Here is a 17,167-nt window from a genome sequence, read left to right as displayed (position 1 = left end):
ATATTTTCTGCTAAGTGCACAGAAAACTAGTAAAGAACTTTGTACATGATGGGCTCTGTGTACAATAGCTTTGTGCCTTGTCAAAGGAGCAAGGTTAACGAGTTCTTTTTCCAATATGACAGCCTCTGCAGTTCTTTACAAAGTTTTAAAGAAGTTTTGCACCCAAGGATAATAAATGAATTGGGTATTTCAGTCCTCTGTGTTTAAGTCTACGGTCTCCAAATCAGAGAAAGGACTCTTGCTCCCCCAGGTGGTGGAGTGTAGTAGTGTCTGTGCAAAGAAACTATGTTATCTAAGGAAACACAGTGCCATCTCGTGCCGTGCATTTGCCATACACTTTCTGCATAGAGGATAATGATGGCATGTAAAGGGCTTTATAGTTCATCCATCCATTTTTTTATTACTCCATTTATCCAATTCAACAGGGCGCATATAGACAATTGTTCTCACTCACGTTAACACCTATATCAGTTTAGAATCGCTAATTAACCAAACGCAAGTCTTTGGTCTGTGGGAGGAACGCCAGGGCGGCTTTGGTAAAAGTGGAGGAAGGCATAAATTTTGGATATTTTACTGTATTTTCATACGTTTTGCAACGTCCCTTCTGAAGACCTCACCTATGGCCTCTCATACTACACCAAAGTAAATAAGTAATAAATAAACAATTAAATTATAGAAAGTTCCTGTTTTGTTCCTTTATCCAACATAGAAATGTGTGTTTTTTACAGTGGCTTTAAAAAATAAATTTCTGTCATTTTCCACGTTTATTTCTTACAATTTAAGGCCAAAAAGCCGTACTGAGAAACTTCTGTCATTTACTACAGCAGCATTTCTTTATCATGTAGAGAGACAAAGATTTAAGTGGGTGTGGCTAAGAATGTAAAATTAGTTTGACGTGCAGACACTCTGTATACAGTTTATTTCTCCAAAGCTGATTTCTTCATTGTAGTTTCTGGCATGTTACCTTTCACTTCACTTGGAGTTTCTCCATTAAGGAGCAGCAACTTCAAATTTAATATACTTCAAGTTCTCGGTTTTCAGGACACGAAGACGTTCCTGATAAATTATCCTGCAAGAGTTAAATCTGCTCATTTAATATGAATGTGTGCATGTTCTCAATATGAACTGAGACTTAATGGGCAGCCACACTAAACCCACGCTATTTAGTGCTTTATGAGAAAGAAACGAAAGGGGATTTTTATTATTTAGCAGCAAAGATTTCGGCAATCACAATCTTCAAAGAGCTTCTCTTCAGCGCTGTGACTGCTATTCAGAATACGAAAGATCGTTGTCAGAAATATCAAAGCAGGAGAGTGGAAGCGAAGGCATTATCGGATATCTCTCGAGTGGAAACATTTATCATATTCTCACAGATGGTAAGCCTCATTTGAACATGAAAACACAGCCGACGGACCCTGTCCTACCTCTGTCACTCACAAACACAAAAACACCCCCTCCCCACCTTCACCCTTACAGTATGGTAAACAAGGAGTTGTAGGATGATCCTGGACATCTTGTGGAAAGTAAACATGAAAAGACACGTGCTGCATTTATTCTTTATCATCTCTTTATTTCTTTGAATATATTTGATCAAATGTAAAATCAAACATTTGGAGTAAAGATTTAACAGTTTTCTGACTAGCAAATATCAACACCATCAAAATAAAGGAACATTATTGATACTTACTACATAATGTACGCATATAGGACATACTCTATCTTAGCTAAGATTTATCCAAACAGACCCAAATTACAAAATATTTTTTTATTTTTATTTTTTTAGTCTTTGACTCCCGTTATTTCCTGGGTTTTTGAGCTGGTGCAAAAAGAAAATATCTTAGGTGAAGCAGTATCTTGTATCCGTGTCAAATAAATGATGAAGTATTTATAGAAATAAAATGTCACTTTAAAGGTCTGTACATGGGGATCAGTGTTTTTCCTCTCCACTGGCAACAAGGTCATACCAACGTTAGAATGGAAGACTTTGGCTATTTACAAATCGCTGAGATGTTGTACAGGTAGCGTACAATTCCTCCCAGACATGCTGTACATTACTTGTGTTTATCAGTTACGCTTTCACCCCTCCCCACGCACACACACGCACGCACGCACCCACATGTCAAAGTGCAATTCCATAGATCACCACAATGCAGCACCTATATGCCATATTCAACATTGTACAGAACAGCTGTGAAAATTACATATTCTAAGGGGCCCATCTTTAGAATATAAATTAGAGCAAAAGGGGTTGGATCTATATTATTACTAAACCTTTCCAACAGTGTGATATGGACCTACTTCACAGCAGCCATTCTGGCATGAATTAGCTGGAAAAAGCAGGAGTTATTATTGACATTAATGAACCATCTGTTCTGTTTAGGTGCAGCGTTATAATTCATGTGATTTCTGCATTTACGTATCATTTTGTGTCATAATGGCTGCTGTGGGGGGAAACCAAAGGTCTTGAACTTACAGTAAAGCGCTTACACGTGTGGCTACAAGTGCAGACCAACCTTTCAAGTACAAACTCTGCCCCCATTAGAGTGTGATGATGTCCACCTTTATTTACCTTTATTAATACACACCATTTCATTCACAGCACGCACAGCTGAGTAGAGGACTGACTACCAACAATAACTGCGTGACTCTGCAGGGCTTTTGAAGTTAAGACTGGTAACATGTTTCTCTTATTGTCAACAAAGAAAACACATGAAAACATGAAGATCCACAATCAAAGGAAACCATGACTAACATTCAAAAGTGGTTGAAAATGCTGTCATTATAATGACCTTGAATACTGTATTAGTTAGGTCCACACATACTCACCAAAGATAGCACCTAAATCTACAGCTGGAAATACACCATATGGACAGAAGTATTGGGGGTGTTTTCAGTCCCATTGTCACATAACACCAAGCACTTAGTCATGTGTGCCTTGACAAACACTTGTAAAGGAACTGGTCATTCTAGAGAGCTCACTGACGTTGAGAGAGTGAAACGTCTTCCCTCCCAGATACTACATGATCAGCTGTAAGTGGTTATATTACAAAGCGGGAAGTGCTGAGGCGTATAGTGTGTAAAAGTCACAAACGCTCTGCTGACTCAGTAACTGCAGAGCTCCAAACCTCCTCTGGCATTAACATCAGCACAAAAACTGTGCGCTGGGAGCTTCATAGCATGGGTTTCCATGGCCAAGCAGCTCCTGTAGGTCCAATGTGCAGGTGGTCTGGTACTTTTGTCCATATGGTTCAGTTCCTAATTTACGTCAAATGAAATATAAACTATGATTTAGCTTTGAACACCAACTATTCAGTAGGAGTGAGTATAGTTTGATGCCACAGACAGGGGGCAGCGAAGAGATTTGTTGACAATAAGAAAAAATAAAAAAACAACAACATTTTTTTCTATTAAACATTTCAAATATGTTTTTCCTGTGTCATGGAGTCCTTACACGTCTGTAGTTAAAAAATAATTTGCTTTAGGAAAATACAAACATGGGCCAGGCTAGGAAAAAGAAATGGATCAAACAGGAGCTCTGCTTTGTAACAGTGAGTAGGATATAAGACCACGTAGCTTTGGAGAACAGTCACTGGGCAGTGTTTAGCCTGAGCAGTCAAACACAAACAGAACAGTCTGGTTACTTGGGTTTACAATAAACACCTTTTAGGAGTTCAATGGCTATTATGAGAAACTGCAGTCCATATTCACACATACTGTAACGTTGCAGTGTGCAAATCAAATTACGTCTGAGGAGGCCCTAATTATGAAGAGGTATAGCACATTCATTGACATTTGATCAATACCAGAAGTGACGGAAACGATAGGACCACTTGGTTTTGGTGCATTAATGGAATGATTGAAGAAGGAGGCGCCGTGGCACATACAGTACATAGGCTACATAAGGGTTAAATACACACTGTACACTTTCTAGATTACAATGCACTGTACATGATCAACACTAGCTGGCTAGTTAACTCTGCATTTCTCTCTTTCTTTCTCTGAATAGTAGCTCTATAAATCATCAAAAATAAAGTTTGCCCAATGTGTGTTTACATTCCCTGCTCCGCTATATAATGTGTTTTCTCTCTCTCTCAGTGATAAACCTTTAGGACATGTGATGCGATGAAAAACAGTCAGTTATTCTCATAATATCTAATAGTAGCTGAGTAGGAGGGACACCGCCACCACACTCCATTCGGATGCTTCATCAAAGTGCTGCTGTCAAAACACACATGTACACATGACTGTGGACACACACAACATTGTTTCAGGCCTACACGCACACACGCTCACACACACGGCATAAACTGGCTGCTCACACGCACACAGACATATATTGTTCCTGAGTATGAATTGTAGGATATTTCTTTAGGAAAGAAATAACATGTCCACTAATCTACTGTCAGAAAGTAACGTTTGCTGTTTTAATCGGAACAGCAGTGCTCTGAAATACATGTACGGGCTTAAGAAAGGCACACCGCCTTTAAGGTTTTTAACGGAAAAACCCAAAGAACCATGTGCTGCTGTGAACTAGATACATACTATAGATCTAAGGCCATAGATTCTGTAATGAAAGCAAGCTCACTGCAATAATAAGAAAGCCACAGAGCTGTTCAGCATCGTTCAGTTTAATATTGTGCAGTTGCGGCCTGCAACATTCTCTCTCCACTCTTACTGGGAGCTGATTTCAGTTAGCTTGTCCAGCACCAAACAGCAGACAAGCGTGTCAGCAACTTGCTGGTGATGCAGAGATTAGCAAGAGCCAGATATACTCTTCGGGAAGTGGTTACAAAAAAAAGCTAAAAAGTATGATAAAGTGGACTTAACGTCTTCCTGGCTGTCTGAAAAACACTCCAAATGAATGTTGCTCTGTGTCTTCCGGGTGCCTCATTAGTTAATGCAGTTAGCCAGCTATGTTTTGCATTGCAGTATTAGGGCTCAATCCACACAGGAATTAACTGAAAGTTTATTAGATAGAAATACCTTGATTTATCTCTGTTTGTATGGATCTGAAACACTGTATACAGCAGCCACAGCTAACGACAGATGTAATTTAGTGAAGCACGCAGTCACTGAAAGGGAGTAGGAGACTAAAACTCAAGGTCAAGGTATTGAGGCAAAGTCAACAAAGGAACTTTACCAGAGGAATGCATCTATGTGCAGCTGCCGTCACCTTATCTTGTGAGTGGCGTGGCAAACAGCGCGTGCACGACTTCACGAGTCAGTACTGAGGACAGACTGAGTGGTTTACATTCAGGCCTTATCAGTCTTGATTTACAGGTTAACAATTGAGCTCATAGCTTCCAGCAACATGCACGCTTTAATCCTGTGGTCTGTTTAACAGACATGGAAAAAAAAAACACACACACACAGAGACCAACGCTCAGGCACAAACACTCAGTGACGCACACACACACATACACAGACAAGGCCACCTGCAGTAGCATATGGATTTGTAACGGCATAAAAAGACAAATAATCTAAAACTCAGAGTTTATCGTTGTTATGACTGAGCGTTCTCATCAAAACATCAGAAGGTCTCTCTTTGACTCCCTCGCGCCACAACAAACCAAATTAACAGTGAATCACAACCAAACCGAAATATATTTACCGACTTTCTAAACACTGACGTCAGGGTCTGTGCTTGCTCTTGTTAAATGGTTAACTGACCTGCATCCACCATGTTTAAAGTCCATCTCCAACGGAGAGCCAGCTTATGATATGTGACACGCAAACCAAATGACTCTCAGATGTGTGCCAGCCATTCGTACTCAACATTCACTCTGCATTCATTTTTGCTTTCAGCATTGATTGCACTGATCTTGTGTGTGATACCACTTATGAAGGTATTCCACTGTCCTTAATTATATGTATCAGACTTGTATGAAAGAAAAGAAAACATGTAAATACTGCGTAAACTCAGTCTTATATTACAGTAGTCTGGATAGAGAGAAACAAGGAGGTTGGGGGTGGGGACTAAACACAACCCATCTCGCAGGTGTTTAAAATTCTTTAAAATTCTCTCAACAGTCTACTCTTTTGTTCAAGCATCTTTCACTCCCTGTACGTGAATGGCCCTCTATGCTGATTTTGACCTCATGAGGGAGGAAGGAGGGTTTGGGCAGAGTCACGGGAGGCTCGTCCTCAGCTCTCTCAGTCTGGTCTCGCTCCGGTGCTGACCAGCGTCTCTTGCGGACTGCAGGTCTCTCTGCCTCACTGCATTGTTGTTTAGACAGAGTAGACACGTCTGTTTTCACTGATTCCTGTCTTACGTCTCCAGTCCCAGAGATTGCCAGCACAGGTCCAGCTCTGTAGATCCCTTCTGCCTGTCCCGGAAGTATTCCCAATCCTGCTGGTAGCTCTACTCCTGGTCCCGGACCAGTGGCCTGCTGCCTCTCCAGTCTGTCTCCATTGGAAGCCTTCATGAGAAGACCGTTGTTACTGCCCACAGAGTTTGCACTCATACTGTTCCTTAGATTGGGATCCATGTTGTGACAGGAGTCAGAGAGGTGGCCGGGCTTTAGCTTGTTCCCCAAAGCTGGGCTGTCTGTTAGAGAACCATTCCTCATCCCACGGAGGGTCAGCGACACACACACATCCCCCACACAGAGCTTAGCACAGGACAGCTCAAACAACTGTGTGGTCCGGTCAGGGCAGCACGACGACCAGCCCTGGCCAAAGACAAAGAAAGGATACTCCACCAGCACCTCCACACACACCTGGACAGGAGAACAAGCACAACAGAGTCAGTCAGATTTCTGCAAAAGACGCACTGAAAACATTTAACCATCTATTCATCCACCTCAATGATCCATCTTTATTCTTAACTGCTTATCTAACTTAAAGTTGCAAGGGGACTGGAGTCTATTTTTTCTGTCCAGGGTGAGAGGCGGGGCACACCTCGGACAGGTCGCTAGTCCACCATAGGAAAACAAAAACCATCGTAAGTCAAATACATGCAGCATATTAATAAAACAGGATATTATTCTGTTGGTGTATTTTTTGTAGTACAAAAAAGAAAAGTAGAAAAAGCACAGAAAAAAAAAAGGTTAAAGTGGGTGGATTCTATTTTTTGCTTCAGTGTCAGGGTCCCTGTACGGTGGATGGTAGCTCACTGTCAAGCTGTCACTGCTTACTGGGCCACCTGGATTGAATTGAGCCCCAAGAGCAGCAAATAATTCACTTAAGAAGGAGACAAAGGCAAAAGAAATTGGAAAAAAAATGGAGTCATAGGGACTTGGATTTGAAATGCTTACCTTACAATTAAAAAACAACTGAAAAACAAATGCTTGATTGCCTAAGCCAACGGCATTGGTAGATTTGCATCGGTAATGAAACATGACAAAGTTATGTTTAGTGTTTGTTAACGATGCATAAACATCAGCTGTTCACTCTACAATATATTTAACATAAATCCATACTTAATAAACAACTAAAATGAGTACAGTGATTTACTTGTCTGCTTTTTTTTTTCTTTCCCTTCATTCCGCAACCAGTCGAGGCAGATGGCAGGCCCTCCGTGAGTCTGGTTCTGCTGGATGGTTCTTCCTATTAAAAGGGAGTTTTTCTTTCCCACTGTAGCCAAGTGCTTGCTCGCAGATCTAAAACACCTTTGAGGTGACTGTTGTTGTGATTTGGCACAATATAAACAAAAATGAACTGAACTGAATTGACTGAAATAGAAAGTGTTTTTTTTTTTTAAAGTGTCAAAATCTGAGCAGCAGTGACTTTTTTTATATATTGTATTTTTAAAAAATATTTTATATATATATAAATATTCCACTTGAGTGTGGGTTTCTCTGTCAGATTTTATTTATTTTTTTTAGCTCTGGTGACATTCGTTGACCTTAATACTCTAGAATCAGTCAGGCTGAAGTCCATATGGCTTTTAAAACAACTGTAACATGCCCAGATTCATCCATCTATAAAAGTAATGACTTTTAGCCTTTCAAACATAGTGCTGTGTTGTGTAAAATCTATTTTTAGCGTCTGTTCTAAAACAGCGAGATAGAGGATTGGAAAATAAAGATGTGCAGCAGGAAGAGTGTTTTTAATTTCCTCATTTCTAAATTATGGATGAATTTTGAAACACTGCAGCTTAAAGTACTTTGCTGCTTTAAGCAAAAGTGGATTGTTACAGAAATGCTGTCAACGATTTCATGATTTCATGGTTTGGACGCACAACAGATTTTTGCTGCCAATGTATCTTTTGAGATTTTCACCAGGGGGTGCCAAAGACTAGAGATTGCAAAGACTCTTAAAAAACAAACAATAAAATGAATGTGACATCATTTACCTGGGCTTTGAGCTCTCCTACAGAAAACTGTATAACCACAGCATTAGGACTTTGACCACTGTCTATACGCTCCACGGTGCTGGAGTCAATCTTGAGCTCGCTGCTAATCTCAGCGCTTTGGATGAAGTCCTCTGTCTTGAGGTCCTCCACACGCTTCAGCTCTCCATCGGCCAGCTGGATGATGGAGCCCCGCATGAAGAAAGGAGGAAGCGCCACAGGAGAGGAGGAAGCGGAAACCGAGGGGGAGGCCTGGATGGCAGCAGGGACAGAAGCGGGAACCGGAGTGGGAGTCGGGGAGGGAGTAGCCACCACTGCAGGAATCGGGTTTGAAGGCAGTACTGACAATGCTGGAGCCTGTGCAACTGCGGTGGGTGGTTGACTTCCATCTGGCCCTAGTGCCTCACACTTGGACAGGGCTGTGGCCAGATAGGCATGAGGCATGGCGGTGGATATCTGAGGGGTAGTGGTGGCGGTGAGGGCACTTACAGTACGACTAACCTCCATTTCTGCGCAGTTATTGGAACTGCTGACTGGAATGAGGAGGGATTGGCCACTCGGGATGACCAGGTGCGGAGGCAGTGCTGCATGGTAGCTGACAGTATGCTGGTTTGCACTTGTGATATAGCCAATGATCGGTGCCTGCGTGGAAGAGTAGAGACTGGCTGGCATCTCGTCAGGGGGTAGAGTGGTCTGGATGACAGTATGTGGAGCAACAGACTTCACCACTTCTGACGAAGAAAAGGAGGCAAAAGACGAAGGTCTGGACACTGGCTTTCCCAAGCAAATCCCTCCTTTCTCAGTCTGGACTAAAGAGATCTTATTTGAGCCAGGTTCGTGTTCAGCTCCATGGTTGGGCTGGGCCACAAGCACCAAAGAGGTCTGGAGTCCTGCAGGGTTTTGGCCATAGTCAGCAGGTAGGAGAATATGTCTGGCCTCATAACTCTGCACCTGCTGATGGTTTGCTGGCTGACTAGTGGCTTTTGCCTGTTTGGCTACCTCCACTTCCCCGTTCAGCACAGCCTTAGCGTGCCCTTCTGATTTCTTTCCAGCTGAACCATCTGCATACTGGACCACGAGCTGGGAAGGAGCAAGGGTAAGCGTCTGGGGGAGGACGGCTGTGTGAGGGTGGAGCTGAAGTTGGGCCGTAGGTGAGGCGACGGCATTTCCGCTGACAGTCAGAGGTGCTCTGCTGTCCAGGTGGATGTACTGGCTGGTGACTTGAGGAGAGCTTGGGAGTGACACGGGGGCCAGTTCAGTGGGGGAGAGGCCTATTTGAAACTGCTGCTCCCCTTTGGTGTTGGGCGAGATAAGGGCAGTGGTGTAACCATCCAGCTGGGGACGCTGTCCTACTATGGTCGAGCTGTTTTGCACAGAATTAGCATTTGTTGAAATGATATGAGAGGATATGTATCCTGCATAGGGCCCAGAGCTGATGAACTGAACATTAGGTCCCAGTTGAGCAAACTGGATTGTTCCAGCTTGCTGGGGTAGGGCTGCGGGGTAAACTGCAGGCAGAGAGGCCAAGGGTAGGGCAGATATAGGTGTGGCTGAAGAAGGAATAGAAGTGGAGGGAGAAGAGGAGGAAGCAGAGGAGACGGGACATCGGGGGCTCTCTGCTTCCCTGGATTTGCAGCGTTCACTGGCTACACTGGCCAGCCATGCTAGGTTTTCTGTGTGGGGACTATCAGATGCAACTGCAGCAGGTGGTGTTGCTGTTGCTACTACCACTGGCCTCTGCTCCATAGCCAGGATCTCACGCTTCTTAGGAGGAAGGCATCCATTGCTTCGCTCTTGGTTAGATTTCATTGTGCCGCTGCGGTTTTAATATTCCCTGGCACTGCTTCTAGGTCCCTCTGAGGCTACTTTCTCTCTGTCTCACCTCCCCTCAGTGGTTATATGAAGGGCCAGCCTGTCTGGGCTTGGTGACTCTGCCTCTGTTGTTTGTTTTCACTGTTCAGGGTCTCACACCGGAGAAGATGGAGTCACTCCTGCTCACAAAATGAGCCCCAAAGACTTCATGAGGAATCATCTCTGATCGATCCGCCTCTTCCACAATGTCGATAGGAATCTGAAGGCAGAGAGAAGCTAACGTCAGCATTTGTGCTAAACAAATAAACTGAAATTAGAATTAAATCTCATTAGTCTAATGGCACTGCAGAAATATCCCAGTCTGCTCAGGCAGCGATTATTAACCATATTTTCAAAATACTCTGCAGAGGTGGAAACAAGAAAAACAAAACCACTACCCCCTTGCTTCCATGTTTGTGAAGCTGCTGCTCCATGTTTTGCCACTAGGTGGTAGCTAGTGTAAGCATTGCAGGTGATTCGTGTCAGTCTATGTGCTTGAACACAACACGTAGTGCAGTCTGTGTAGGCTACACGATACTCTGTGAGTAGACTCCAAATACTATCTGCAAGGATCTACAAAGACTCGTCAGTCATAGTTCAACCCTCAGCCTGCCTTTCCATGAGCAATTCACAGGAAAATACAGTGCAATGCTGTGTGTCATCATTTGCATAATGTGGAAAAGGTTTCTCATGTTTTCACCAGGCAGGAGTTTTCTGAACTGCCGTGTTTTCGTGTCTGTGTGCAGTCTCATGTGCACTGCTATTGGCTGTTATCTTGCTCCAGGCTCTAGTGTAAGAAAGCAGGGCAGAGTGAAGGGATAACAGCACACAGAGAAACAGCCTCAGAGGACCATATGTTTTTGTCTTTACTTTAAGAGTCTAAGACCTTGGCATCATGGGTACTTTAGAAAATGAAGCAAAAACAATATGCACACAAGATTTCAACAATTTGAAATCTGATTGTATTACATTCTGCAAGAGCCTTGATTTTTTTTTTTCCATCTATACCCTATTTGTAAAGTGTATCAAAGTTCAATGTAATACAGGATGGAAAACAAACAATGAATGAGTTTGGTAACAGTCCGGTTTAGCAAGAGGCCGAGTGAAAGCTGAGTTAAATGAGAAGTGAAACGATGTGTTTATTCACAGGAATAGGGAGGAAAGTTTGATATATAGGGGGTTGGTTAGTTAGCAGCTAGTGGAAGGTTCAGTTTAGATTCAGGCATCTGCACTCGCAGATATGATATCTGTAAAACATGCATATAGAGGGAAATGCAAATTCCATAAATTCAAACAACAATAACATGCAGTATTTTGGCTCATATTTTGTGTTTCTTTTATTTCTTTTACTGAGAGACTGTTTTTTTTTTTTCCTTCAGGCTTATCTCTGGGTCAATGCACAAGACTCTGAGTTGTTCATTAGCCAGAGGCATGACTGAAATGGACTATATGACACACACATACATCCTTCCATTCGTTTTCTCTTCCTCCATTCCTTTCATAGAAGCTCCACTATTTGAAAATGCTAAAGTGTATTTTCATCTTACGGCCGAGGTTCAGTACAGCAGGCAACCACAGACATGTTATATAAAAACAGAAGGAGGGGGAAAAAAACACAGAAGACGATCTTGGTCCTCTTTTACTCAAACACATCTACCCCTGACACCAGCTTTGGCAAGGTCACTGTCTCCAAAAGCAGCAACAACCCCTGTGCAATTTATCTAGCCTTGCAGACAAGTAGAGCCACCAGATGTAACAAAGGGGGGGGGAAACAGCAGAGATAGAAAGAGAAGCAGAAAAAGAAAGAAGGAGAATGAGGGGGAGGAGAAGGAGAAATGCCATGCAAAACGACAGGATGTGGAAGGAGGCGAGGGAGTGAGGGGAGAGACAAAAGAAGATTAGGAATTGGGAAGAAGGAGGAATAATAGGGAATGAGAAGGAGACAGAGAACGCTGCTTCTCCTGACCCACATTGAGCAGCGCCTGCAGCATCAGAGCGCCATTGCCCCCGCCTCGCTGAGAGATCCCCGATCGGCGACGCAGCCGCCGCTATAGTCTGAGAGACACTGTGCGGCATCGCTCGGTGGCAACAACCCCACCTCAGCAACACCGTGTCAACATCGTAATGACATCACATCTGAAGCACAAGGACCTCCTATCATCACAGCAGCGCTGGAAGACAAAGCCAGCATGCTTTGATTCTCAAACGCCACAAAAACACACCATCAGTGTCAACAGACTAAAACAGGAAGCTGTCTCTCCTTTCCTGGACACAGTACTCGCTACACACAGTTACACATACACACACGCGCATACGGCTCAGCAGCCAAAACCTCTCTAGATTTTCCACCGTCAGCCTATTATTAGAACACTGACACCAACAAACATAAGGCCTATGCGATACTATGGAGAACAAAGGCGAGCTTTCAAGATGTGAGTGTCACACCGAGCCACACAGCACGGGATCCCCGAGTCAGTCTCCCGGACCGGGACTGACACCTTTAAGACATGCATGGAGGGATGACAACAGAGAGGGAGAGAGAGAGAGGGTGGACAGAACTGTCTCTGTTCCACTCATCACACTGATGCTTTTCAGCTCAGACTGAGTGATGGAGCCACCCTTTCCCTTTTTTTCATACTCTCCCACACACACACAAAAAAGCTACATAAACCACAGAAATAGGTTTGTGCAGCGGTGTGTGTCCGGATGAGGTGATTTCATTCAGCCTCTTCTCTGTGCTGTCTCTAGGTGAGAGGCCCCCCCGAGCAGACTTACATCTCCTCTCTTATGCAGCAGTTGCCAGCTCTTCCAGTCCCCCCGCCTCTTAACTTCCTCCGCCAGAGCTCCGAGTCTTCTCCCAGACCTACTATTTACTCCTTGCATTGATCACAGCTTCATAGCAGCAGCATTACTCTGGAGTCAGATTATGCAGAGAGGCACTGACATTATTTGATGACAATATCTTTTAGATCTAGGCAAATATTTACACAGAAAGCTAGTGCAATGACCCCGGGGTGATGAACCTGTTGTCAAGAGTATACATCATGGCTCACCTGCTAGAGCAGACACAGACAGTTAGTGAATACCCTGCACAGCAAATGGCTATATATAGAAAACAAAAACATCATTATCAATCTGAGCTCTGGCATGAAACAGAAGGGGGAGGTATTGTGGAAGACAATGTGTGCTTCGGTTTTATGATTTGCTGCACGCAAATAGGACCTCACTTCACCTACTGCTGCTTCAAGCACAGGGAAGAAAATCAATACAGCGTACTGCTTTTTCTAATATTCAAAAGAGCCATTTTACTGTCCCCTTCTCTGTACAACAGTGGCGCCTGTGCCTTTAAGAGGCGGACTTGACTGTGTGGCAGACTAAAGCAGACAGTAAGAACAGGCACTGGGGTTCAGGCTGTTTGTCTTCACAATGACTCCAGAGTTCTGCATCACGGCTTGACACACAGCAGACGGGTGCATGCATACATGCGTCCCCTTCTCAGCTAGAACCCCTGCAAACGAGCGTGGTTACTGCTGTTCAGTCCCAGCGGCTGGTTGTGACTGTGGTCAGATCAGTGGGACTGATGCTGTGGCTGTAGCTGTAGCCTCTGGGGGGGCTTAAGGATGACAGTGAGAGCGCATGAGTGTAGTAGCAGGGCAGAAAATACTACTATGCCACAAATCAAGAAGAAAAGAGAGACCCCCCCTCCTCCTCCTCCTCCCTCCTCCTCCTCTCCTCTGTTTAAAGTACTAAGAATAGCTCACCAGTCTCACCACAGCCACTGCTTGCAGAGCATGTCCGAGGATTCTTCCTGCCTGTCAGCGCGTGTGCGTCTGTGTTAGAGACGTGTTTCCTAGTAGGACTCCTCTTCCCGTTTCTCTCCTTTGTGCTGCTCTCCTCTCCTGGAGCCTGTGCTGTAAAGCTGCTCCTGTTATGCCTCCTTCTCGCTCCCTCTCTCTCTGTCTCTGCCTCTGAATTCCGGTTTTTGGAGGGTATGCTGCCCCTGCAACGAGCTGACGGTAAAGGAAGTTCCCCACTTCTAGAGCTCACACCAAGACCTACGTGCAAGGCTGCTCTAACGTGTGTTATGCAAGGCCACCAGACCGCCAGCTCCCTCTCTGCTTGGTTGCTTCTCTCTCTCTCTCTCGCTTTCTCTCTCTCTCACTCAGTGTGTGTTTCTGCCTCTCTCCCTCTCCCTCCCTCCTCTTTCTTTCTCTCGCAGTACTCCACTGACACAGCTCCTCCCCCAGCCAGCCTCATCAGCCGCATCAGGTATTCATTCAAAAAAACACACTCTACTTGGCTCAGCGCCCAGACTACGCTCACACTGAGAGAGAGCGAGAGCAGGGAGGGGGAGGGCGCAACAGACGGAGGGCGAGGGAGGGAGGGAGGGAGAGCTGGAGATTCAGAAAGGGTTTGCACAGGCAGATACTGCATGGATGAGAACAACCGTGGGATATTAATGTTGCAAACATACATGCAGACACACACAAGCCAGCAGAGGATTGCGGTGCTCAGTACACTAAAGCTTTGTTAATGCGCCGCCTTGCACTTTTTCATTTTCATATGCATTTTTCCTCTTGTAGAGCCAAATCTCCTAATCTGCCCTAAGAGCTGGCCTACAGTTTACTTTCTCAGCCTCTATTCAGCTGCAAAATGGCTCAGAGTACACCCACCATAGGTCTCCCCAGGACTCCCCAAAGATATTTCCCTTGGTGCAGGCAGGGAGGGCCAGTTGGCACCGGGGCCCTCCTCAAGGCTTCCTGCGTATCCTGTGCAGTTCACAGCAGAAAGACAAGGAGGCAACTCAGCACCAGGCCAGCCAGCTTTCTGGGCCTCTGCAGGTGAGGCAAGCAGGGGAGGCTCTTAGAGGATGCAGAATGGGGAAAAAATAGGCTATAGAATACAGCAAATCATTTCTACTGCATCAATAAGCCCAGTATTACACAGACAAAATCACAAAATTATATATATAATGTTATAGTTAGGGCTGGATCAGGTGACCCTGAATTCACCCTTAGTTAGGCTGCAATAGGCCTTGGCCTGCAAGGGCTTCCTATGATACACTGAGTGTCTCTTCTTCACTCACATTTTTTCGCACATTGTGTTTTTACACACCACTCTTTCATCATTAGTTATTACTCATCTCTGGCTCTCTTCCACAGTGTATCTTCTCTCCTCTCTTCTTCCCCTTATCCAGAACCAATCGTGGCAGATGGCTGCCCCTCTCTGAGCCCGGTTCTGCTGCAGGTTTCTTCCTGTTAAAAGGGAGTTTTTTTCTTCCCACTGTCACCAAGCGTGTTCTCATAGGGCGTCACTTGTTTGTAGGTCAGGAGTTCAAATCCTAACCAGGGCGTGTGGCATCTGGCAAGGCCCCCCAAGTCTACCTCAGTACAATCAAGAAAAATATGACTGAACACAGTTGCACGTGTTAAGGAACCAGGAAATTCTGATGAGAAGTGAGCTAGTGGAACAAGAAGGCATCACAACCGATGAGAATAGGGAACTGTTGGAATGCTACTGCAAATGCAATCCCAGTGTTACAGGAAAAGGATGTGGGACCTATGGATATATATATGTATAAAGTTGTAATTCTTGTGTTGCACGGGCGAAACCATAAATGCATACTTTTCCATGTAGACATTAGACCCTGATATATTGCCAGAAGCTTCAGCGAGCTGGAAGACAGAGACACAAATGACCACAAGCATGCAGAAGCACATGCCGAATGTACAAACTGAAGCTGTGTTTTTCCAGCTGTTGAACCTGAGAAGAAAAAGAAAATAAACTTGCAGTGTGTCTTTCTTGCCAAAGGGGTACAGCCTCATCTTCCTACAATGACTCATATTACTACCAAGATGCTGCTAAGCCAATGCAAACCTCAGGACCTACACTATCCCCACAGAAAGGGAACCGAAAGCAGCATGGCAAAAAAAACCCACTGTGAAACATACGGCCATCAACAAGAAACAGAGGTTTGCACTGCCATGAAATGGCTCACTGTAAACTGAAGGTCAGAATTAATGTCAGACAAGTGATCTGACAGGCTGCCTTCCGAGAATTCACAAATCCAGCTTAAGTTGCATGGGGTGAAAAAAATGTGCAGTGTATAGAGGAGATCAAATCAAGCGTGAAGTTGCATAAAGACAGAGCTTTCAAATGTGTCTGGCTGTTTGTATCTCGATCAAAGGCTTCCTTGCATTAGTATGTCGGGAAAGCTTTCACCACAGATCAGAATATGGAGTCCCTGTTGACATCTTCACAGACACTGAATAATATCGGATGCTGATTGTTGTGGTCCAACCTGATAGGTTTGTTTTGCTAGCCTAGCTGCATAGTCTAAGCAACATTTCTCAGTATGGTGCACACATAATGAGAGTGAGTGCATGAAACCAAAATGTTTACACTGTAGTAGTGCAGTAGCGACCGTACTAGTCCTGGAGTACTTGCACTAGTAATAGATAGTGATTTTAGCAGCAGCACATCATCGTTCTAACAAAATAAACAACGTACCCCTTCATTTGTAAACACACACATGTTCCTATACACCGAGTCTACGCTCTCTCCTACTCACACACTCAGTAGTTTTCAGCGAGGGGAAAAAAAACGTGAAAACTCAAGTGGGTTCCACTTGCTGCGGGCAATACCACTGCGTGACCTTCACTCTAAAGCTAAACATTTCCAAGTACCAATTTAAGTTCTGGGGCAACTCTTTCAAGGTTGAGCTTTAAATTTAAAGAGATGCATCATATTAGGCCTACCTTGAACCTGGTGGGTGTCGAGGAAACAATTATCCAAGCATCATTACCCGCATTCTGTCCTGCATCCACACCACTTACCGGGGATAAGTGAACATCCACTACTGCGGAAGGCATGTCCAGACATGCAAAAGTGCTCCTACTACACACAACTAAGGGGAAGCCTGCATGATGCAAATGGTCACATGATTTGGGAAACGGAACTTCTTTTTGTTTGTTTGTTTGTTTGTTTGTTTTTCCATAGTGAGTTGTTTTTGTAGCCATTAGG

General features: G+C 44.3%; 1 protein-coding gene across 4 annotated transcripts; it reads right to left on the bottom strand.

Annotated features, from left to right (window-relative positions):
• Positions 1–1,555: 1,555 nt before the first annotated feature.
• On the bottom strand, positions 1,556–17,009 carry LOC116325366 (ataxin-1-like). 4 transcript variants are annotated; one of them, XM_039619761.1, is made up of 3 exons: positions 16,903–17,009; positions 8,297–10,364; positions 1,556–6,719 (listed from the first exon to the last, which is right to left on the bottom strand). In XM_039619761.1, exons 2-3 carry the CDS (start codon positions 10,100–10,102, stop codon positions 6,024–6,026), a joined length of 2,502 nt encoding a protein of 833 aa, XP_039475695.1. In that variant the 5' UTR covers positions 10,103–10,364; positions 16,903–17,009; the 3' UTR covers positions 1,556–6,023. The 4 variants fall into 4 exon arrangements, with proteins under 4 accessions (XP_039475695.1, XP_031602081.1, XP_039475694.1 ...); XM_031746221.2 differs by lacking the exon at positions 16,903–17,009 and adding an exon at positions 13,906–14,304; XM_039619760.1 differs by lacking the exon at positions 16,903–17,009 and adding an exon at positions 13,915–14,304.
• Between the last annotated feature and the right edge of the window lie 158 nt (positions 17,010–17,167).

This window comes from Oreochromis aureus, linkage group 11 (genome assembly GCF_013358895.1).
Source record: "Oreochromis aureus strain Israel breed Guangdong linkage group 11, ZZ_aureus, whole genome shotgun sequence".
Classification (NCBI taxonomy): Eukaryota; Metazoa; Chordata; class Actinopteri; order Cichliformes; family Cichlidae; genus Oreochromis; species Oreochromis aureus.
This window is presented reverse-complemented; position numbering and strand designations above follow the sequence as displayed.